This window comes from Gopherus evgoodei, chromosome 6 (genome assembly GCF_007399415.2).
Source record: "Gopherus evgoodei ecotype Sinaloan lineage chromosome 6, rGopEvg1_v1.p, whole genome shotgun sequence".
Taxonomy (NCBI): Eukaryota; Metazoa; Chordata; order Testudines; family Testudinidae; genus Gopherus; species Gopherus evgoodei.
Window position 1 is genome coordinate 87,633,352 of NC_044327.1, and position 24,870 is coordinate 87,658,221.

General features: G+C 44.3%; 1 protein-coding gene across 5 annotated transcripts in view; it reads left to right on the forward strand.

Moving 5' to 3' along the window:
• ARHGEF28 (Rho guanine nucleotide exchange factor 28) overlaps positions 1 to 24,870 on the forward strand; it is a 212,958-nt gene that overhangs the window by 149,130 nt on the left and 38,958 nt on the right. For all 5 annotated transcript variants that reach the window (XM_030567383.1, XM_030567385.1, XM_030567384.1 and 2 more), the window contains 12 exons: positions 1,284 to 1,407; positions 2,439 to 2,565; positions 2,934 to 2,989; positions 4,979 to 5,030; positions 7,038 to 7,185; positions 7,275 to 7,396; positions 8,381 to 8,521; positions 10,170 to 10,420; positions 13,790 to 13,912; positions 14,612 to 14,729; positions 15,648 to 15,902; positions 16,938 to 17,014. In XM_030567383.1, coding sequence (XP_030423243.1) covers positions 1,284 to 1,407; positions 2,439 to 2,565; positions 2,934 to 2,989; positions 4,979 to 5,030; positions 7,038 to 7,185; positions 7,275 to 7,396; positions 8,381 to 8,521; positions 10,170 to 10,420; positions 13,790 to 13,912; positions 14,612 to 14,729; positions 15,648 to 15,902; positions 16,938 to 17,014 — 1,594 coding nt within the window. The remainder of the gene's footprint in view (positions 1 to 1,283; positions 1,408 to 2,438; positions 2,566 to 2,933; positions 2,990 to 4,978; positions 5,031 to 7,037; positions 7,186 to 7,274; positions 7,397 to 8,380; positions 8,522 to 10,169; positions 10,421 to 13,789; positions 13,913 to 14,611; positions 14,730 to 15,647; positions 15,903 to 16,937; positions 17,015 to 24,870) is intronic.

The window sequence follows — 24,870 nt, forward strand, 5'->3', positions numbered from 1 at the left end:
TAAACTCGACCAGAGTTTCCACCTGCATCTCCAGTCCTTGGATCTTTTCTTCCATTAGCTCTATCAGGCATTTGGCATACACAACCTTAACTCTCTCTGTTTGTGCAATAGTCTTTACTTCGGTAACCACTTACTGTTTGTTGACTATAGTGTCATGCATTTTTCCCTACAACCCTTAAATGTAGGTGGGCTGCATCTACTGTTACTCTATACGTTATTTTGTATGCCGAACAAATAGACACCATGAGAGCTGTTTATGTACAAGGTGCATACTGAATGAGGAGAGGATTTCCAGTTCATTTACTGTGCACATTAAAAAACTTTAGAAAAAAACCTGAGTGTTCAGGTTAGTAAAGACTGTATTATAATGAATACACACAGGAGAGCAGAGTTACAGGTTCACAGGCAACCTTAACTGGCATCTCTTGACTTTTGAGTTCTTCATTTTGCAACTTTTATTGAAATTTCCTTTTATATTTATTTATTGCAAATAAAAAATCAGTTGCATGTTCTGGAACTATGTGGCTGGATACCAGGGAACCATCCCGTTCTATGTGAAGCGCAGGAATCCAAATCTTCCCTTTAGTCTGGCAGTGACACTCCCAGCAGGGCCCACTGTTGTGTCATGTGCTCCATCTGATCCCCAGGTCAGGGCAGCATCATGGCTTTGCCATCTAGGGAGAGGAGGAGGGAAACAGCACACATCTGTGACCGATTCACAGGCCAGCCAGTGTTCAACAGAGCACCTAAGCATGTGCTAAAATGCTGTGCTGAATTGGGACCTATGAGGCTGGCGCTCATGCAGAAGAATCCCTGGCTACTGCAGCCCAAGCTGCTTATTTCACAGCTGACTGAGATCAGACATAGCAAGGAAAAGGCATTAATGTGGGAGCTACCCACAGGAACATGCAAAATATGAGAATATGCATGCTGAGAGGTTTAATAACAGTATAATTATGGCAAACTTGCAGTATAGTTTGCATTACGTGCAGTACCCATGCATGTATTCATAATCAGTATTATGCGGGGACTAATGTCACTTTTTGGTTTGATGTTGACCATTTTTTTATGGTTTAAACCTGAATAGAATCATAGAATATTAGGGTTAGAAGAGACCTCAGGAGGTCATCTAATTCAATACCCTGCTCAAAGCAGGACCAACACCAACTAAATACATCCTGTGATTGTTAAAAGCAGTTGAAGCAGAATATCAGCCAGGTGCTGCTCTGTTTTAAGATGTTCTGTCCAGTGTAATGAACTGTATTCACTGATTTACATTTTAGGATTCAGGAGGAGGAATGGGATAAGTATATTATACCTACAAAATCCGAGTCAGAAAAATATAAAGTGAGTCGTACTTTCAGCTTCCTGATGAACAGAATGACTAGTACACGAAATAAGTGCAAGGTAATTTTAGATTTACATATAACTAGGTGCTTGTTAGCATAACTGAAATGCATTATAGCTTGGGATCAGACCTGTCTGGCCTGTTAGGTAAAGGTAAGTGGCTGATTTTTCCAATTATTTAAACTGTATTTATAAGACATTTTAAATTTAAAACTTATGACAAATATGTTGTCAGTGTCCTTTTATAGACAAACAATATTGTTCATTTTTAAAAGTAACATTGTTTTCACAGTACTGAATTCCCTTGCCACTTTTTAATTATTATTACTCATTCGTGTCTTGTGATTTAGCTCAAGTTTAAATGTCTGCAGTATATTTGGAAAAAGTTTTCTTACTTGATATACAAAAATAGAAGTATTAGAAAGTGTATGTCTATTTTTCTTAGTATCCACAGTAAGGACTTGATTCAATAGTCTTTACTGTAGCATTTACTCAGTTGAGTAGTCCTGTTGAACTTAACGCATGAGTAAGTGCTGCTGAGCATATGTGAGTTTTAGAATCAGGGACCAAACAAAGTGCTAAATGTAACCACAAAATTAGTTGTGAAAAGTAAATCAGATACTTTCAGTGTTTCATTTTTAGTAATCTAAAGTCTAGATTGTGCAACATATGTCTATGCTGGTGAGCACTTACTCACATAGTAATTCTATTAATGTTAACTGCTGGGACTACTCATGTGAGTAAGTGTTGCACAATGTAACCATAAGGTGCTATCAGTAACACAGGAAAGGAAACTTGTTTATTTCAAAAATAGATGATTTTTAACCTAGCAATGTCCCTTTGAATACTAAAAACTGAGTTGTAAAAACTAATTTTAAAACCTACCTTTAATTACAGGTGCATCTACTTGTATATCAGATTAGGTTAATGCAGGCACACATCCCCACTGTCTCAATTGTTACCAGAGAGAGGAGATAGATATTTTAAAATCCATTTTTTCTTAAGAGACATATGTTTTAAAGTTATAATATTATGGTGATTATTTATCTATTTTAATCTCTCTTCTTTTGCCTGCTCTGTTGGATCTGAAGACAAAGAATAAGGACGCCAAAGACAAACTGACTAGACATCAGTTTATAACTGGGAACTTCTCAGGCAGTATCCTGTGTATGGCATGTGACAAAGCCCTCTTAGGGAAAGAGTCATTGCAGTGCTCTAGTAAGTAGCTACTGTCTTTTATGTAGCTTTTATGTAACTTTTGAAAATCTGCTGCAGGATACTTGTTTAATATTCCATTTCAAGAGCGGCATCTGGATTTGAAGATGCATACTTCTCTACCTAGTCAGCCAGGATCCCCAGGCCTCAGGGAGAGGGCACAAAGATGATGGCCACTTGCTTCACAAGAGACTCCTGCTAGTTGATTCCTGAAAGAGCCCTGGGGAAAGATAGAAGAAAATTAGAGCCGTATTTGTGGCTATTCAGTATGTGGGCCTGAAGGAGGAAAAATGATGAAGTCCCAGATTAGAGTGCACTACAGTATTTGACCTCTTTCAGTTTCAGGCTTTGAGATCTGTTTTTCCTTTCAGATTGCAATGCAATTGTGCATAAAAACTGTAAGGATTGTGCTCCTGCATGTACAAAGGTAACTTTCTATGCCTTACTGTTCTTACAATGGTATTGTGTATATTCTCCCTCTTTTATTTTTTAAATCAATCTCTGTAGTTTCTTCTATAGTGATTAGCATATGCGGTACTTATTCAAAGTGTTTGAACATTACTTTGTCTTTGTAGGCTGCTTCATAATAGGTTCGTATTGATTGACTTACTTGTTATATGGAGACTTAGAAATAATTAGTTACTAAAACAAACAGGATGCCAGAAAATGAAGCTGAGAAAGAAAACAGTGCAGAAATGAGCCAACCAAGTGTCTGTACACAAAGGGCTGAGGGAATGTCAAATAAACATCTAACACAACCAATAGCAATAAACAGTGTCCTTGAGCAAATACTTTATAAAAGGAGTGAAAAAAGGTAGGGTCACTTCCTTTATATCTCTGGAGGGTTGAAGGATAAATTGGGATATGTGGTTTGATTTGCATTTCTAAGGTGTACTTAAATGGGGCGACCTTGAGGAACCATTGATTTCCCCTGAGCTATATCATTTCAGTGCTTCTGACAGTAGGCAAAATCATCGAGTAGAGCTGAAGCATAGCGGAGCCCCCTGGAGTGTAATAACCAACATACTTCAGTAGGTAACCCCCAATTAAAATGAGGGCTACATTTTCAAAACTATACATTGAAGTGGGTTTCTGTTTTTTAGTGACTAACAAGTGATTTGCACTGGAGTAAGCCACACCAATGCAAGTCACTTTTCAAACTGTTGCAGTGCATAAAAACAAGGGATTTGCACCAGTGTGGCTATATTGGAGTAGCTATTGCAGTGCACAGATCTTCAGGGTAAACATGCCCAACGTTGCACTTATAAAACATGCATTTTTTATTTTATTTTGTCTTTATCAATGTACACCCACTGAATAGTCTCTGGGCAAACTTACAAAAAGGATCTAAAACATAAATTATAATGCTAAATCAGCTGCCTCTAACAGGTACTACAACTAGTAGGACTAATGGATATTTACCAGGAGGAGAGAATATCACCAACCAATCATCCAAGAGGATAAGAGAGGAAAAACTACTTACTTGCTCTCCTCAAATGCAACACTTGTTTAAGCATATGAATCTTGTACAATGTAGCAAAGGACACACTTTCTGGCTTGGATGGACTAACTTAGGGTATGTCTACATCTACAATTTTGCAGCGCCGGTTGTTACAGCTGTATTAGTACAGCTGTATAGGGCCAGCGCTGCAGAGTGGCCACACTTACAGCAACCAGCGCTGCAAATGGTGTTAGATGTGGCCACACTGCAGCGCTGTTGGGCGGCTTCAAGGGGGGTTCGGGGAACGCGAGAGCAAACCGCAGGGAAGGAGACCTGCTTGCACGGGGGTTCGGGGAACACGAGAGCAAACCGGGGAAGGAGACCTGCTTGATTACCAGAGAGGCTTCCTCAGGTATGCTGCGATACCTGCTTATTCCACGGAGGTCAAGAAAAGCACTGGTAAGTGTCTACACTTGATTACCAGCGCTGGATCACCAGCGCTGGATCCTCTACACCCGAGACAAAACGGGAGTACGGCCAGCGCTGAAAACAGGGAGTTGCAGTGCTGGTGATGCCCTGCAGATGTGTACACCTCCTAAGTTGCAGCGCTGTAACCCCCTCACCAGCGCTGCAACTTTGTGATGTAGACAAGCCCTTAGAGTCAATTTCCTGCCTCAGGTCTCTTCAAACTCATTTAAAAAGTATAGCCCTACATGTGTAATTGTTTTCTTTAAGCCCTCACAAATCATATGCATGTTGCAAAAGAATAATTCCATAACAACATAGTAATTTGAAAGAAAATAAATTGAATTAATTTTGTATGATAATGTGGCTGAAATTCATTATCCTTTCACTTTGGTTTGTCAGTAGCAAAAATTCAGGATCATAATGCAGTTTGCTTGAGGACTCTACTGACTATTCAGTGTGTAATCAGCTGTTATTTCATTTTAATAAGATGAAATTCTTCTTTACCAGAAACTCCAAGAGAGATATCATATTAAGACCAGACCACAAGCTGTCCTAACAAGTACGTATTATAGTAAGCAAGCAAGCTAATAGTCATAAATCTGTCATTTTAAAGTTTAGTGTGTTACCTGATTAATAAAATAATAGGGAAAGTATTATTCACAATTTTGTATGTGTGTGAGAGCACTTTTCCATGTGAGTCCCATATCTACAGGAAAACAGGTGCATTTGTTAGTATCTAATACATATAAGGTAGGATTTTTAAAAGCACTCATCTCCCATTGAAGTCAATGACTTCACTGCATATTAAGCAGTGGGGGCTGTTGTTTGTCTTGTTGGAAAAGGTGTGTGCCTCTTTAAGGGATAGAGAGTCAGAGAGTGACTTGCTGTGGCAGCTTTATATCCGGTTAGCATGGGGATGTTGACCTATTTATAATAATAGGAGATGTACCTATCTCCTAGAACTGGAAGTGACCTGAAAGGTCATTGAGTCCAGCCCTCTGCCTTCACTAGCAGGACCAAGTACTGATTTTTGACCCAGATCCTTAAGTGGCCCTGTCAAGGATTGAACTCACAACCCTGCGTTTAGCAGGCCAATGCTCAAACCACTGAGCTATCCCTTTCTCTCTCTGTCCTGTGCCCCAGGTGACTGGAAAGGGGTTGGGAATTATTTAGGTCCATGCCAGTGCAGGAAAAGCCCTCTTTTACCTCGACCAGGAAAAGCAGCACTCATCCTCCCACCCCTGGATATAGATAAATACCAGGTTTTGTCATGATCAGTTGTGGGCATTACACTAGTCACTCCTTTCTCTGGGGGCTGGGATGGAATTTTTTCTCTCTCACTCTGCCGGATTGGTCAAGGTGGGGTGGGTTTTTCATCTTTCCTACAGTTATTTGGGGGCTTAGTTTGGGCATAAATTAATTGAGGGTTAGGCTATGATGTCACAACTCTTTATGTATGCCTGGGGCAGATGTCCAGTGCAAGTATTCTCAAAGCTGGTCTGCTGCTTGTTCAGGGAAAGCCCCTGGCGGGCCGGGGTGGTTTGTTTACCTGCCGTGTCTGCAGGTCCAGCCGATCGCGGCTCCCACTGGCTGTTGTTCACCGCTCCAGGCCAATGGGGGCGGCGGGAAGCCACAGCCAGCACATCCCTCAGCCCACACCGCTTCCTGCAGCCCCCATTGGCCTGGAGCGGCGAACCGCGGCCAGTGGGAGCTGTGATCGGCCGGATCTGCGGACATGGCAGATAAACAAACTGGCCTGGACTGCCAGGGGCTTTCCCTGAACAAGCGGCGGCCCAACTTTGAGAAGCACTGCTGTATAGGGAAGAGATACAGTGATCAGACAAAATGGATTGGTAAAGGATTTAAAGGAGGTATTCTTTAAAGGAGCAGAAACGAGGGCGGGGTTGGGGCTCCTATGACTGATGCAGCAGGGAGTCAACCCCCCACTCCTTTATACCCCCCCATCTCATTTAGAGGATGGTTGTGAATTCCCAACAGGTTGGATGGGGACCAGGATGGGTGAAAGGGGAGGGCTGACAGCAGCACCCCGCCACACCAACTATGTGTAAATGATTATGGAATTACCCGGACTGCCCAATTTTATCTGCCGGTACTCCCAGACATTTAAGAACAAAATTGTGGCCTAATTAAATCACATCCAATGTCTCCTGTCCTTCCTCCTGCATACCTGCACAATGGAAGTTTTACCACTGTGAGAGCAGAGGAAAACCAGTGTTGAGTGCTTTTGAAAATCCTCCCAATCATGTACCCCAATGTGTGGCTCAACCATGTGGCTGAACAAGGTATGGGTGTGATGTAAGTGTGTCCATGGCTTAAGCTTGTTCTCTAATTGACAGCGTGGGCACCAAAACCACTCAGCTTCACCTTGTGGCTTGTTTTTCCATCTCACTCAGAAAAGAGCACAGTGCTCTTGCACCATAAGAGAATACGCCCAGTGGCCTGTATTAAGCTATAAGAGAATTGTATAGCATTTCATGGTGTAGTCATACGAGGCAATAACATATGAGGTTTTCTATAAGACTTACACATATATTTCACTCCGCAGATTCATCATTTAGAGACATTGCTCAGCCCATGTTCTCCTCAATGCATCCGTCTTCCTCAATGTCCATTGGACTTTCTGCTGTAAGGAAAGAAGTCTCACAGCAATCGCACTCTTTATCCAAAAGTGTTCCGAGTGCCAGTTTTGAAAGGTAGAAGGCAGCTACCAGCACAGTATGCTAACTAGATTATTCATCATTCCTAAGTGAGTTGCTACAATTAAGTGCTTTTCTCATTGCAGAAGATCTATGCCATCTTCAGACCAAGACACTGATAGTAGCAGCTGGATATCCAGCTCACAATCTGAAACGCTGCTACAATCTATAGGGACCCTTCCATCAATGGATTCTTTTGTAATGGAAGGTGAGAAGTAAACTGAGAAATTTACATGTTATAACCTATGCTGCAAAATGCAAAGTGGAATCATTAATTAGTGTGTCTAAGAATACTACTTGCTGCATCAAAAGAAGATACGTGTGTAGTAATTTAATTATGATTCTGACCGTCATTAAAAGGACGCCATCAGATAAATGAGAATTAAAATTTGACCCATAATACCTTGCAAGTGGGTCTAAATTAGTGATGAACTCTTTGCTAATTTTAAGTGTTGTGTTTTTTTAAATTTTTTGTTGTTAAAAATTAACAGAGAAAAAAAAACATTTGTCCTGGGCTCTCCACAGCCTTTGCACTAATTAAAAATATAATATAATATAAAAGAGATTACAAAACCAAAACAGCCTCATATTTCTTTCTGGCGATCAGATAGCCGGCGATCAGATAGCCAGCCCTCCCCTGCCCTCATTCAGCACACACATTACAAACAATATCACCCATCACTTGTGTTCCTCCCACAACACAAAAATCCCATCTCCCAACTGCCCTCCTCAACCCGCTATTCATGTCTGGAAAGTCAACAGATATGGGCTATTTCTGAAAAGGGGTTGGGGATGTGAATTCCAGAGTTGAAGGGCATTCACAGAGAGAGAGAAAATCCGGCACAAGGAATCTCATGTTGGGCGCACATAAATTTGAGGCACCTCAAATCAGAGGGCACTTCTGAGGGGGTATTTCAAACAATGGATCCAATCCTGAAAAAAATATTCCCTCTGATTCCCAAATCTCTGTTTGCCTCCACGCTATTCTGTTTACATTTTAGTGTGTAAGGCTTTGTCTTTTCATTTTAATCTTTTCTCAGTACTGGTTAGAATCGTTAATTAAGGCTCACCTCAGTTCAGCAATATACTCACTGCATGAATAAACATATATGCGCATGAGGATCTTCCCTCGCCGTGATACTGCCAACCTGTTTGTGCGACCAGTGCTTACAAGGTTTTTATTTTGTCATAGATGATGTGGATGCCTCCCTGTGGACTGACCTCAGCACAGAGGCACAGGAGTTTGAGGCAGAATCTTGGAGTCTTGTTGTGGATCCAGCATTTTGTAGCAAGCAAGAAAAGGATGTTATCAAAAGGCAGGATGTAATTTTTGGTCAGTGTTTTAATTATTTTTTAAAAGTTGAAAATAACTTGGCACAGGCAATAAGGTGGGATACACAAGTCATATAACTGGAATAAAACGCTCAGTGCTTAGATTTTAATATGAATAATGAAGAATATTTAAAGACTATGTTGTCACATATAATAATGTAATGTATAATAATGCAGAGCTAACAGAATATTGAAGACAATTGCCTAAAAATATTCATTTGGATTTGAAAGTTAATTTCAATTTAACCATATTCTTGACCCATTCATGCCCACCTTCTGTGAACAATTGAGTACTGAAACTTTAGTAGCATGTATATTCCTGAAAAGTGAATTTTAAACTCAAATGTGGGAACGGTAATGAAAAGCAAATTTTGAATTACATACTTAATTATAAAATTCACAATTTGCACTGTTTTAATAGATATGATCCAGTCAGGGAACAGAAATTATACCATATGCCTTATGTAACTAACCAACGCAACATGAAATACAAATAATTGTGATGAATTGTTTACGGATGAGCTGCAGACCAAAGAATTATTTGCTAAAGAAAGTTACAAATAGTTTTGAGTAAACAATATATTTGAGAAGTTCACAACTTTTCCCTAACAGTTGGTGGGGGGCAGAGATGAATTCCCTAAATTACTCATTGCAAATTATTTCCTCTGTTCTTTCGTTTACTTACCTTTTATTCTTCAGAAATCAAAATAAAGTTTCTAAAATGATTAAATGTTCAGTAATAAATAATAAAAAGTGCTTTGAAAGAGAAAGCTAGTAGGTATCTGTAAGAATAAAATATCGAAGATCAACATTCAGACTCATAGATAAACTGAAAATATTAATATTATTTGCAGAAAATCAATCTTTTAAAAAAAAACATTCTGGAGCCAGTTTGGAGATCCTTACTCAAGGTTTTATTCAGTTCTTACTCAAGTAATCTTCCAGGGACTTCAGACTCACTGAATGAGTGATGCCTGTGTATTAGTGTGCAAACAGAGCAGGCTAATGTAAAGAATCTTGGTATTCAGTTACATATGATTCCTAATGTTTACTGCTAGGACTTGAGAGATTTAAGTTTAATATAAGTTGTTAATATTGTAGAGGTTGGGAGTTTCCATGTTTGAGTTGACACACTTTGCATTAGTGCAGCATATTGGTAAGTTCTAACTTTTTGGTGCTAAAGTCAAACTATGGTGAATAATTTAACAAAGGACACGGTTCAGGCAAGAATTGGATTTCGATATTTTTAACTGTGGCTTTGCTGACTTGGTCTGTGATGCTGTATTGGTCAGCATAGTGCAGTAGAGGGAGCCAGCGGAGCTTTTTGCAAAGTAGCTGCACAGAGACACCTGCCTTTGTGAAAATGGTATTCTGCTCTCTGCATGTGTTCCTGCATGCAAACACCTACATTGTCCCCTCCTTCAAACCCAAAACTTGTGTCATGGGGCAGAAATAGTAAAAGAGGAAATGGGCTGGTTGGAGAGCGCATGTAACATAGCTGGGACGGTTTTGTTAGTTTTAATGCTTATCATGGAAGAAATTGTATTTATGTCCATATATTTGAATGTAAAACTATGTGATGCATGTCAAATGTGATGAAAAATATCTAGTTGGATTATTACACTGCACCATCTTCCTTTAAACTACAGAGCTGATGCAAACAGAAGTTCATCACATCCACACCCTCTTCATTATGTCTGAAATATTCAGGAAAGGAATGAAAGAAGAATTGCAACTAGATCACAGCACTGTAGACAAAATATTTCCCTGCTTAGATGAACTGCTAGAGATTCACAGGCAATTCTTCTGCGCTATGAAGGAGAGAAGACAGGAATCGTGTGAGGGGGGAAATGAGAGAAATTTTGTAATCAACAGAATTGGAGATATCCTTGTGCAGCAGGTAAAGAGATCAGCGAAATTAAATCTTCACATATTCAAGGCCCAAAAAAGATATTTTTTGAGTTCAAAATTTTTGTGGGGCAGGGAGATAACTAGATCTCTTAGGATTGGCTAATAGGATGCAAAGATTTTAATCTCTTGGTTATTGCTTCAAATTTTGTAGTGTGAGAAAATTATTGATGACGTGGTAGGAAAAAAACACTGATGACAGTTTTCGTAACCTATTTGGGTATTGATGGTCTGAATCAGGTTCATAGTGGACAGTTGCTTCCATCACTTAATCTACCACCAAAACTAACACTAGCTAACACAGTTGTTAGACAAAGGATTGAAAGAATGAATTATCCTCTCATCTCTTGAGGAGGGTCTTCCAGAACAGTGTCGATATATGTTAGCCAGGGTATATGGGGCAGCTTGTGCTCCTGCTGCATGTGTTGACTTGTACTTGAAGGTGGTATCTTAGACCAAGTTCTGTTGGTGAGACAAGCTTTCTTCAAGTCTGGGAAATGTACTTACAGTGTCACATCTAAATACAAGGTGGAATAGATTGTTTAGCATAACGCATATTTTAAAGGATCATTCAAGGTGAAATGACCCGTTAGCACCTCTCCAGTCATAACGGAGAAAGGGGGAAAAAACGCTGGTGGGGAGTCGGGGAAGATAAATGGGTTGTAGTTTGGATTTTTGACTCATTACAACAGTGTCTTTATTCAGTTCCTGATTTTTAGTATTTAGCTAAGAATCTAACAATCTACCAACCTCTTCATGGGACCACCTTGAAGAATTTCTGGACAAATGCACCACAGAACCATTAATACACCTGAGATACATCAATGATACTTCCATCCTCTGGCTAACAGACTTTTCCAGTAGCTGTACTGGCCACGAATGCATCCCAAGTCTTCAGGGCAAATTAATCATTAAACACGCTTGCTTTTAAACCATGGATTATATTTACAAAGGTACACTCACCAGAGGTCCCTTCTCCTCCTTCTAGGTCCAGAAGCCTGCCTTTGATGAGTTGGGAGGGTACTAAATCCAGGGTGATAAACAGTTCCTGGCTGTCGGGGAAAATGGTTTCTCTGCTTGCTTCCTTGCTGTGCGCTATCTTCAACCTCCTCCTCATCATCATCTTCCTTGTCCCCAAAATCCGCATCCCTGTTGCATGTGAATCCATTGACTGAGTCCATGCTCAGGGCTAGGGTAGTTGTAGGGGCACCCCCAAGAATGACATGCAGCTCATCGTAGAAGCGACATGTTTGGGGCTCTGACCCGGAGAGGCCATTTACCTCTCTGGCTCTTTGGTAGGCTTGCCTGAGCTCCTTGAGTTTCATGCGGCACTGGTGCAGGTCCCTGTTTATAGTCTTTGTCCTTCATGCCCTTGGAGATTTTTTCCAAATGTTTTGGCATTTTGTCTTTTGGAATGGAGTTTGGATAGCACAGATTCGTCTCCCCATACAGCGATCAGATTCAGTACCTCCCGTTCGATCCATGCTGGAACTCTTTTGCGATTTTGGGACTCCATGGTCTCCTGTACTGATGAGATCTGCATGGTCACCTCTGGGCTTGCCACGCTGGTCAAACAGGAAATGAAATTCAAAAGTTTGTGGGGCTTTTCCTGTCTACCTGGCCACTGCATCTGAGTTTGAGAGTGCTGTCCAAAGCGGTCACAATGGAGCACTCTCGGATAGCTCCCGGAGGCCAATACCATTGAATTGCATTCACACTACCCCAAATTTGACCCAGCAAGGTTGATTTCAGCGCTAATTCCCTCATCAGGGAGGAGTACAGAAATCAATTTTAAGAGCCCTTTAAGTCAACAAAAATGGCTTTGTCGTGTGGATGGGTGCAGGGTTAAATCAATCTAATGCTGCTAAATTCGACCTAAACTTGTAGTGTAGACCAGGGCTGAGAGAACCTGCTTCAGTATGAAATAAAACCCCCATCGACCTCACATCTCTATTTGCCACCTTGCTCTCCACAGTGGAGCCCATGTGACAAGGTGCTGGAACAATTTATACAGCGCGGGTGCTGTGAGCCATTGAACCAAACTATAAACCCTGTAGATGATGGAAACAGCTTTAAGTCAGGTGCAACACCCCGACTTCCAGCCCCTATGCCATATGGGTTATCTTCAAACGGTTACGATCCATACTTGGTGGGGACATTCTGAAAGAAACTTTTCCTCAACCTCCTCTTCTGGCCTTCAAACACCCCCCCAACTTCGCCAAGCATGTCATTAGAAGCAAGCTCCCCACAGACCAGGACTCAAAATAGCACCTGACCTAGCCAGAATAACAGATGCAAAACCTGCGGCCATATATCCAATGCTACAGCAATCAACACACTGTTCAAGATTCATGTGTCCTATCACAACATGTGGTGTACCTCATCGGTGCACTAAATGCTCCAATAACAACTATGTGAGTGAAACCAGATAATCACTGCACTCTCAAATGAACTCACACAGAAAAATGATAAAAGCCAAAAGCGCTATATGACCTGTGGGTGAACATTTTCACAGAATGATCACTCTATGGCTGATCTCTTAGTCCTCATCCTCAGAGGAAACTTGCAAAAGATGAGCTTAAATTCATAATTCTGCTAGATACCATAAATCATGGCCTGAATAGAGACACCGAATTTATGGCTTATTACAACTATCCATAACCCACTTAACCGTACCCATCCCCAGCTTTCTTCCTGCACCTCTATAAGTAGAAAGATGTTAATGGGCCACTTCACCTTGAATGGTCTCTTGAAATATGTGCTAACTACTTATGCTAAACAGTCTGTTCCACCTTGTATTTAGCTGTGATTCTCTGTGTATGTTTCCCAGACTGGAAGAGCTCTGTGTAAGCTTGAAAGCTTTTCTCTCTCTCACCAACAGAAGTTGGTACAATAGAAGATATTGCATCACCCACCTTGTCTCTCTAATATCCTGGGACCAACATGACTACAACAACACTGCACATTGTACTTGAAAGTGGCAACACAAATAACGGTTACAACAAGTAGACTTCTAAAATTCTCTGTTTTATTAAACTAAGGTAATATTAATGGCAGATCTAAGGAGATTTGTTTGAGGTTTAAAATTAAATATATGGGACCACATCCAATTCTTCTTACTTGTGTGCATAGTTGTTTTTACAGTCCATCTGCTATATATATTCTAGCCTCTATAGGCCTGATTCTACATTCCTTATGCAGATTACAACTCCCATTGATTTATAGGATGCCGTCAAGACCCTGTATGTGGTTTATTTCCATTAACATCAATAAAAGTTACAGTCGATAGTATGCAAAAATCCTTAAACATACTTTTTGCAGTTAGATATATTGTTGAGTACATTTTTATTATTTTCATTAGTTTTCAGAGGAAAATGCCAATAAAATGAAGAAAATATATGGAGAATTTTGTAGTCATCAAAAAGAAGCTGTTAATCTCTTTAAAGAGCTGCAACAAAACAAGAAGTTCCAGAATTTTATTAAAGTAAGTTCTTACAAAAATGTAACTGTTGTTAACAAAGTGGCCAGAAAACATGTTTATAATTTGTAGTTCTGATTTAAAGAACACAGGGTCTGATTGTAGGAAGTAACCTCCCATTTTATTCATGCAATCTTGTGGGCACAAATAATTGTAGGTGCAAAATGGGAAATAGGATTGAGTTCCCTTTCAGAATCAGGTCCTTGATATTCAATAGATCTATTGCAATATCTTATTAAAAAAAAACAAAAACACCCAGAGTCCTGCGTAATCAGAGAGTTGGTAAATTCCATTTTTGTTTAGATTAGTACATAAGTTTGTAATACACACACATTCCAGTTATGAGCCACCTCATCAATTATATCTTTCAGACATCCAGCTAAACCACCTCTGACTGTATAGGAAAGATCTCCACACTGAACAAAGGATTATATATCAAATGAGGCACAGATAATGAATGTAAAGCTTGGTTTTGTGTTATAATTTGCACTTTCTCAGCATTAATGGAAATGTAGATATAGACTCAATAGCTGGGAGTATCAGGATGATATCTGACATTTCACTGTGGACAGTGCAGATAATTTAACTTTTTTTTTCAGTTTCAATTTATTTAGCACATGTAGATCTAATGCCTTTTGCTAGTAAATTTAATATTTTAGTGTAACTTTCCTACTTACAATAAAATATGCATAATTATTTTTAAAGCTGCGAAATAGCAATCTTTTGGCTCGACGTCGAGGAATCCCAGAATGCATTCTGCTTGTCACTCAGCGCATCACGAAATACCCAGTTCTGGTAGAAAGGATACTGCAGTACTCAAAAGGTGAGTAATAGATTCAATCTTGCCTCATATCAGAGACAAATCTGGAACTTGAATACATCTCCTGCATAATATATGCAACATAGTCCCAAAGCGTGAAATTTGCAATTGTGCTGAGAGCCAACACAAAGCCTCTGTGCACCACTTAAGCTGTCTACACAGGGTAAATGTCACCCAAACAGTATGTCTGGTGTATGTATTTGTTAGGAATGGGCAGACTTTAAAAGTTTCAGAGGTCAGGTTCAGATAAGCCTCAAAATTCTGAGGAGTCTAATTGTTTTAGCACAAGATCTTGAATGTCAGATGTGGAACTTTTTTGGGACTAAGCCTGGAAAACTATTTAAGTGAATTCAAGGAAGTGTCTCATAACTAGTGCTGGACAATAAAATATTACAAAATGTTTTCCATTAATAGTCATACAAAGTTGCTTCAATTCTTTTTTTACCGCCTTTGAATATTCTAGTGATCAATAAACTGACAGGCATATTTGCAAAAATGGAGAATATGCAACTATTCATGCTGTAAACTAGATGCTAAATTATTTTCATCCAGTCAGGAGACATGACATGCCATGTGATCTATGTGTATAATCTAAATTTTAAATGTTGAATACTGCAAGTGAATTGCTTATAAAGAATCAACAGTATATGAATTATTTGCGGAAACTATTTGGCAAGTAATTCTGACTATTGAATAAATCTGAGATGATTACAAACTGCTCAGGGACATATCACAAATACAAAAAAAGACTATATTTTTCAAATAAATTACTTATCAGAAATTAATTTCCCAGGTCTGTTTACAACATATCAGTTGATTTAAGTCTTGAACTGTGTTAAGCAGATCATATAAAATCAGGAAAAATGTCATCTCTTGAATAGGGTGAATACTGTAATGTTGTCTGTTCTTTGTTTCATACAGAAGGAACAGAAGAGCATAAAGACTTATGCAAAGCCCATTGCCTGATTAAGGACATGATTGCAGCAGTAGACTTGAAAGTCAATGAATATGAGAAAAGGCAAAAATTGCTGGAGATTCTCAGTAAGATTGAAAACAAAACTTATACCAAACTGAAAAATGGCCATGTTTTCAGGAAGCAGGACCTGAAAAAGAAAGAGAGGACGCTTCTGCATGAAGGTTTGGTGTACTGGAAAACTGCTACTGGACGTTTCAAAGGTACCACATCTTTGCAAAGAAATTCCATAGCTTTTTATTTGCAAATAATGTATGAAAATGAACATTTGGGTTAAAAAGAGAAAATCACTTGTAACAATAGTTCACAAATGTGAGTTCGTGAGGTAGTGGAATTTAAGGTACCATAAATGAACAAGAAATGCTGCTAATTGCTGACACAGTAATTCTAGATTAGAAAGTGTTGTGGTTTGTATGTGATGCACAGTATACCTAGGCATGGGGCCAAATTCAGACATGACATAATCAATCACACAAGATTCTTGCACTCTGCTGCTATTTGCATTTCTTGCTGCAAACCTCCCTCTCTGCACACTGTCTTGTGACATACTGACATATACATTTACACCACCCAGTACTTCATGTCTGATTTTGGCCCCTGGTGTCAAAATCACACTCACCTGCACTTGCAACACCTTCATTTGAGAAGAAAACTCAGGACCAAATTAGACTGGAGCCACATATGTACATCTAAGTGCAGAATTTGGTGTTCAGTGTTTAATCATACACAGTTTTCTTTTTTGCTACCATTAACATCCCATTAAAAGCCATCTATTCATGGTTTATCTTATAAATTAGGAAAAAATACACAAATGCTTTTACCCATATTTCCTTGTTCTGTGATTATATCAAGCCTTATAAACATCAACAACAAGAAAATAAATTAGTGTGGATCTGTCTTTGGATGCGATTTCTCTTCTGAAGTGACTCTCACCTAGTCACTTCAGGAGGAAGTGCTGGCAATTTGGTGCTTGTCCCTTTTTTCCATACAAGTCAGTACTTACTGATCAAGTGATGCAGCATTCTGTTGCAGGAAGGTGGCAGCTAAAAGTGCCATCATTCACACAAGCTGTAAAATGGTAGCCTGAAATTGCTTTCGGCAGACTAATGAGATGCACATATTTCATACTCAGTTTATTGTAAGAATTCTTAAGTTTCCATTGATCAGGATTTGTCTTCAGGTTAAAAGGAGAAATTGATTGTGATATCTTTCATTAAAACCACTCTCTTTTTTTGAAGATAGTTTAGCCCTGCTTCTAACTGATGTGCTGCTGTTCTTACAAGAAAAAGACCAAAAATATATATTTGCAGCTGTTGTAAGTACATAAACAACGTTTTTAATACATATTTTAAATATTTTACTTGTGCATTTCTTAAAAGTTAGCTGCTCTTCTAGGTTTTATTATCCAGTTATACTGATAGTAACATTGTTGGGTTTTTTATGGTGCTGGGAATCTTGTCTGAGCAAAAATGTATTTGTATATGGAAAACTAAGATTATTTCCAAAGTTAAAGTCTATGTTCTTCTTCAAGTGCTTGCTCATGTCCATTCCATATTAAGTATGTGTGCTCGCCACATGCACCAGTGCCGGAAGCTTTTCCCTCAGTAGTATCCGTAGGGGAGCGAATCTGGTGCCCTCTGGAGTGGTGCCCACATGGTGCGTATAAGGGACGCTGCCAGCTCCCCCCACCCTCAGTTCCTTCTTGCCGCCAGTGACTGTGCACAGAACGCTCACTGCTCTTACTTGCGTTGCTTAGGCTTCATTCGTGCAAACTAGAGTTCTTGTAAAGTTAATGTACGTAGTTAATAATTGAGTTAGTTAGCCCTTAGCAGTAGTTAGTTTTGTTAGTCCTTTCGGGGACTTAGGCATGGGAGAGGCGTGCCTTGGACCCCAGGCTTTAAGCCCTGCGATCACTGCTAACGGTCCCTGCCCATGAGCAATCCGCATAGTAGCTGTCTCAGGTGCCTTGGTGAAGGTCACATAAGTGTTAAGTGTTGAATCTGCAAGTCCTTTAAATCTAGGACCAAGAAAGAGCGTGAGATCAGACTCAAAGTGCTCCTGATGGAGTCAGCACTCACTTCGACCCCAAAGCAAGTGAGTACCGGGGCATCAGTGCGTAGTGCCCCACCAGTGTCATTGACAAGCCGGCACTTATCCCCATCCACAGCTGCAGCCAAGAAGTCAAAGAAGGCCGGTAGGGGACGGTCTCTGATTCTCTGCAAGGGGAAAGACAGGGCTGGGGGCAAGTTAAGACCAGCGCCAGGTGGTTCATCTCCCCTGTCAGGAAGTCGAGCTTAGCTCACGTCGAGCAATGCAGCCCACCCCATTCCTTGCCTGCAGGCTCGGATTAACTTTTTGTGGGCCTGATGCAAACATATTTGTGGGTCTCCATGGGGAAAGGTGCAGGGGGGCAGGATGGTGAGTCTCCAGAGTGATGGGTGGGCTGGGGGCACAGCACGGCGGGAGCAGACCCGCTCTGTGCAGCCCAGCAGGAGGCACTGTTTACAAACCAGCAGTTGCCAGATGCATACTGGCCTGCCCAGCCCTGTGCTGCCAGCATGCCCCTTCCCCTTGAGGGCAGGCCCACACCACACCACCCCCCTGCCCAATGCCCCAACCTTATGCCCAGCACCCCCTCACCTAGAGACCTCCACCACAGATCTTTATGCCCAGCCCCCACCCTCCCAGAGACCTCCCCACTGGCCTCCTACAACTGCACAGCACCCTGCACAGCACACCGCTCGCCCAGCACCCCCCACCCATAGACCTCCCTGTTGCCCACCACCTTCCTCACAGTCCCAGCATCACAGCTGCACAACACCCTATATTTCTGAGGGGATTCTGCACCAAAAAGGTAGACATTCTGCGTACAGTATTTTTAAATCCTGCAAATTTTGTCAATAAATAAATGTGGGGGCTCCAACATGGCAGTGGAGACCACAGGCTACTGGTTGCATGGATGTGGGAGATTACCCTGCAGCCTCCCCCCACCCTACCCCACGACAGGGACTCGGCAGTGAGGCTGCACCCGACCCTGACACAGTGCAAAGACCAGGCTTGCCCCAGAAACACCCTGGGGCCCTGCCCCCTGTGCCAGGTGCACCAGGTGTGGGTGAGAAGGCTCAGCCTGGTAGCAGGATCCAAGTGCAGAGGGACTTAGTGTGGGGGGATCCAGGTGGGGGTAAGAGAGTACTTTGTGGGGCAGTCTGGGTGCAGGTGGCTCAGTGGGAGATCTGGATACCCAGAAGCTCACTGAGGGGTTGCAGGGGATCCAGGTGAAGGTGTTTGGGGCTCAGCAGGGGATGTGTGTCTAAGTGCAGGGGAGGTGAGGTTCATCGGGATGGATGCAGGTGGTTGGGGTTCAGTGGGGAGGGTGTCTGCAGAGGCTCATCAGGGTGGTACAGATGCAGGGGAGGTGAGGGTTCAGTGGGCCAGCTTCTGCCAAGGGGATGCTGCATGCTGGGGTCCAGTTTCCCCCGCCCCCGCATCCCCCATCCCCTTCTCTTCCCCATCCTATGCCCCTTCCCCACTGCCCCAACTCCTCCTCATCCCACGCCCTTCCTTCACCCCAGCCTCTTGTTTCCCCCAACCCCTTCTCTTTCACATCCCATGCTCTTTCCCCACTGATCCATCTCCTCCCCACCCAACCCCCTTTGTCCCCACTGCCTCTTTCCCCCTGCCCCTGCTTCTCTTCCCCATCCCATGCCCCTTCCCCACCACTTCATCTCCTCTCCAGGCTTGGGGGGCAGGGGGGAACCCCCCACCAGCATGAGCTTGCGGAGTGAGTTGGGGTCAGTTCGCTCCACTTCCTGCCACCCGGTGAGTGCAGGGCAGACCTGATCCGCACTCACGGGGCGGCGGGAATTGGCATGATCCGGCCCCAGCCCACTCGGCTCTGCTCTCCTGGCTCCAAGACTTTGCGGGAGGGAGAACTGCCCCCAGGCACTCACTGCTGGCATGACTAGGAGCCGGTGGAGCGGGCTGGGGCCAGGTTGTTTCACTTCCCACCGCCCAGTGAGTGCTGGGTGGGCCCAACCCCTGCTGCAGTCCCCTGGGATGCATAGCTCAGGGGAAAGGGTTTGGGGGGAAAGGGGCGGAGTGGGGATGGGGCTGTGGCAGAGCAGGGATGGGAAGAGGCGGGGGGGTGGAGCAGGGGTGGGGGCAGCTTTCCTGGTCGGCTCAGCCGGCCAGGGGATTGGGCTGGCAGGGGCCCCTTCTGATTCTGCGCCCGGCGCCATGGTAGACCCAGTATTGCTTGCCTGGAAGCCCAGACACAGAGGCGAGCCTTCATCATCTTCAGGTGTCATCGATGCTTGAAGCACTCCAGGCTGTGCAGGAGATCCTGATGTTCCTGGTGCTGCCCATACCAGCTCTGGCGGTGCCCAGACCTCAGGATAAGCCCACCTTGGGACCTTTCTGTCCTCCCTCGCCTCAACGATGCAATTCCCCATCAAGGGGAATGTCCCACCACTGCTTACCCACTCTGAGCCATCATGCCTCGGATTTAGGGAGGCAGATGCATTGAAACCCTCTACGGTCACTGGACCTTGGGCACCAGCAGCAGGATTCGAGGCGGACTTCGCCGATTACCTGGCCCAGACTCTCGGAGGCACACACTCCCCGACAGGAACGTTGGGGCCAGCCCTTCGTGTCACCGGAATGTCATTACAGATCCCGGGAATGATTGGAGGACTGCCGCCACAGTTCCCGCCAACAATCCCTGAGACGGGTGTCACCATATTCAGAGAGATCCCCCCAACATCCGGCCTGCAATACCTCCAAGTCCTGCTCCTCATCCCAGTACTGGTCTTGAAGCATGAGGCGTGGATTGCCAGTCTCCCGTCGCAGATCTGCCGAGCATCACTGGTCCCCAAGGTTCCCGTGAAGGCACACGTCCTGCTTGGATTGGTCCTCCTCTAGATGTGACCGTGATTATCGCCAGGCACGCAGTCGCCGATCCAGTGGATCCAGGTCACCGGGCAGCAATTGCTCCAGATATGGCATGGCTCTGGTATGGCTCCACATCATTGGAGCAGCCTCCCAGGCCCTCAGTGCTGCCTGCATCTTTGCTACTAAACCCTGGCCTGTGGCCCCAGGCCCAGTGGCCGGGCCTATGGTACCCCTGGAATCTGTGGGAATTCACCCAGACCTCCCAGCGTGCATGCTCAGCATCGGGAGCCTCGGACAGGCCTGTGGCATCGACAACCCAACTCTGGTGCCTGAGGCCCCGGGGATAAGACCCAGCAAGTCCATGTGGGCCAAAGGAAACAGCTTTCTGGACCACCAATGGGTGTCATGTAACCCACGGTACCAGCCTCCTCCTTGTCGTCACCGGATGAGGCCATCATGGAGCCCCTCACCCAATTCCTCTGGATGAGCTGTTGAAGAGGGTCACGTCCAACCTTGGCCTGCAGGTGGAGGAGTTGGAGGAGCAAGTGGACTCTGTATTTGATGTCCTCTCCACAGCCCCTGCTGAGGTAGCTCTTTCCCTTCACAAAGGGGTACTGAAGATATCCAACGCCTTGTGGCAAACTCTCTTCTCTCTGCCCTCCATTTCCAAATGGATAGAGCGTAAGTACTTTGTGCTGATTAAGGGGCACGAATACCTTTACTCCCATTCTGCCCCAAATTCCCTGGTGGTCGAGGCAGATAACCACAGGTAACGCCAGGGGCAACCCGGAGCTACCCAAAAAAAATAGACTCCAGGAAACTGGACTTGTTCAGACAAAACATTTATTCCTCATCTAGCTTACAGCTGAGGGTGACCAACCACCAGGCCCTCCTTGGCCGCTACGACTTTAATATGTGGCAGACTGTGGCCAAGTTTAAGAGTGCCCTCCTGGAAAGTTCCTGAAAAGAATTCCGGGTGATCCTCAATGAGGGCACGGCCACTGCCAGGGTGGCCCTTCAAGCAGAATCTGATGCTGCTGAAGGACTCCCTATATACCCTAAAAACCCTGGGGCTCTATGTTCCGGGCCCAGCACATAAGCAGTTCAAACCGCAACTTTCCCAGGGGCAAGGGAGCCAGTCCCAGCAGGACCTGATGCACAGAAATCCCAAGGGCTACAGATGGCCCACAAGCCACCCACCCCGACCCTCTGCCCAGTTGGGCTAGACCCGTTCCAAGCAAGGAGCTAAAAAGTTGTTTTGAGGGTGTGCCTGGGGGTGCATAATCTGTTTCGTGGATCCTGTTTTCCCAATTTTTTTGCAACTACCTTTCCTTTTTCCTCCCGGTGTGGTCGGCAATAACTTCGGACCGCTGGGTCCTCAGAATGGCAGTGCAGGGATACACCCTCCAATTTATTTACACCACCCCCACCCTCCCTGTCCCTCATTAGGGACTCTTCTCACAAGAATCTTCCTAAGCAGGTGATTCAGGGACTCTTACAACTCCATACCAGAACAAGGGTTTCTATTCCCAGTACTTTCTGATCCCAAAGGTCAAGGGTGGTCTTTGTCCTATCCTGAACCTGCGAGACCTCAACAGATATCTAAGAAAGCTAAAGTTTCTCATGGTCTCCCTGGCCTCCTTTATCCCCTCCCTGGATCCGGGAGACTGGTATGCCGCTCTCGATCTGAAAGACACATAATTTCACATAGCAATCTTCCCAGGACTCAGACGCTTTCTCTGTTTTACGATTGCCTCAGCCCACTACCAGTTTGCGGTCCTTCCATTTGGCCTGGCGAGAGCACCAAGTGTATGGCAGTAGTCGTGGCCTACTTCAGATGTCGAGGAATCCAGATTTACCTGTACCTCGACGACTGTCAGGTCAAAGGCAGCTCCCAGTCTCAGATCCAATGTGACGTCACTATACTATAAGCAACGTGCTGCTCCGTAGGACTACTGGTCAAGCACAAAAACTCCATGTTAGTTCCAATTCAAAGGATAGAATTCATTGGAGCCGTGCTCGACTCGACCCGGTGGAGAGTGTGCCTGCCTTTAGACAAGTTTTGTTCCCTCATGGACTTCATCGCAGAAGTGCCCGCATTTCCCCTGACAACAGCTTGTACATACGTGGTCTGCCTTTCCAGACTCTGCATGCTGCCCCTGCAGCAATGGCTGGCATCGACCTATTCCCAATCCAGGGACCACCTAGAAAAGATTGTAACCATCCCTCCGCTGGTTCTCACCTTGCTGCAGTGGTGGACTGATTGCAAGAAGACCCTAGAAGGAGTCCCGTTCAACAATCCCTCTCCATCTGTCGAGCTAATGTTATATGCTTCGGACCTCGATTGGGGGTGCATCTCCAACATCTCTGGACCCAGGGGATGTGGACTCTGAAGGAGACAATGTTACATGATAAATGTCAAGTTGCTCAGAGTTGTCCAGCTGGCCTGTAGGGTCGTCCTGCCGCACCTGGTGGGCAAAGTGGTGAGAGTTTTGATGGACAATATGTCCTCGATATTCTGTATCAATAGGCAAGGAGGAGCATGCTCATTGGTTCTCTGCCAAGAGGCTTCCTGTCTCTGGGATTCCTGCATCGACCACGGCATCCATCTGGAAGCTGGTCACCTCCCCCGGCATCAGGAACGCCCTAGCAGATCACCTCAGCAGGGACTTCTCCTCTCACCACGAGTGTTCGCTCCACCCAGAGGTGACCTGCATTATCTTCCAGAAGTGGGGAAGCCCTTCAAGCAGAATCTGGTAAAACAGAAAGTGCCATTGGTTTTGCTCTGACAGGGCCTGAGCAAGGACTCCCTCTCTGATGCCTTCCTCCTGTCGTGGGCCGAGGGTCTGATGTTTCCTCCAGTCCCTCTGGTCAGCCGGGTCCTAGTGAAGATCAAGAGAGACAAGGCACAGATTATCATAATCACCTCTTCGTGGCCTCGCCAGCACTGGTTTGGCACGCTCATGAACATGGCAGTGGCCCCTCCTAGGCCCCTTCCCTACCGCCCAGACCTGCTGTCACAGGATCGCAGTCGGCTCCTACACCCCAACCTGGAGTCTCTACACATCTTGGCGTGGATGCTCCGTGGTTGAACCTGGAGGAGTGTACCTGTTTGGAGGAGGTCCAGCAGGTCCTCCTCAGAAATAGGAAGCCATCCACAAGACTGACTTACTTGATCAAGTGGATAAGTTTTTCCTGCTGGACATCGGAGTGTGGCATTTCTCCCTCGTGTTCTTCAGTGCAGTCCATCTTGGACTACTTACTGCAACTCAGGACCCGGGATCTGGTGCATTCTTCCATTAGAGTGCACCTTGCAGCCATCTCCGTGTTCCACCAGCCGATCCAAGGTCAGATGATCTTTCCTCACAACATGACTGTCAGCTTCCTGAGATGCCTTGAGAGGCTTTACCCACAGGTACGGGCCCCTGTCTCGCAGTGGAACCTTAACCTGGTCCTCTCCAGGCTCACTGGCCTGCCTTTTGAGCTTCTGGGCTCCTGCTCCCTTTCTTACTTGTCCTGGAAGGTCACTTTTTCCTAGTAGTGATGATGTTGGCGAGACGAGTCTCAGAGATTAAGGCCTTGACCTCGGAACTGTCTTACACAGTGTTTTATCAGGGCAAGGTCCAGCTGCGGCCCCACCCAGCCTTCCTACTGAAGGAGGTATCTTCCTTTCACATGAGCCAGGATGTGTTCCCGCCTGTGTTCTGTCCAAAGCCACAGAAGACTGCTAAGGAGAGGTGTCTGGACACACTGGACATCCAGAGGGCCTTGGCTTTTTATTTAGAATGTACCAAGCCTTTCCATAAATCGACCCAGCTCTTCATCGCTACGGTGAATAGGATGAAGAGCCTTCTGCTTTCTTTGCAGAGGATTTCCAACTGGATCAACTCTTGCATAAAGACCTGTTATGACTTAGCAAAGGTCCCGCTGCCGCGACCAATCGTCAGGGCCCCTTCAACTAGAGCACAGGCATCTTCAGTGGCCTTCCTGGTGCACATCCCTATCCAGGACATCTGTAGAGCCGCGACATGGTCCTCAGTCCACACGTTCACGTCTCATTACGCCATCATTCAGCAGACCAGAGATGATGCTGGGTTCGGCAGAGCTGTATTAGAATCTGCCTAGCTGTGAACTCCTACCCACCTCCACAGGAACTGCTGGGAGTCACCTAATGGAATGGACATGAGCAGGCATTAGAAGAAGAAAAGACCTTTTCCATGTTCGTTGAGATGTGTCACTCATGTCCATTTCACTACCTGCCCCCCTTCCCTACCGTCAGAG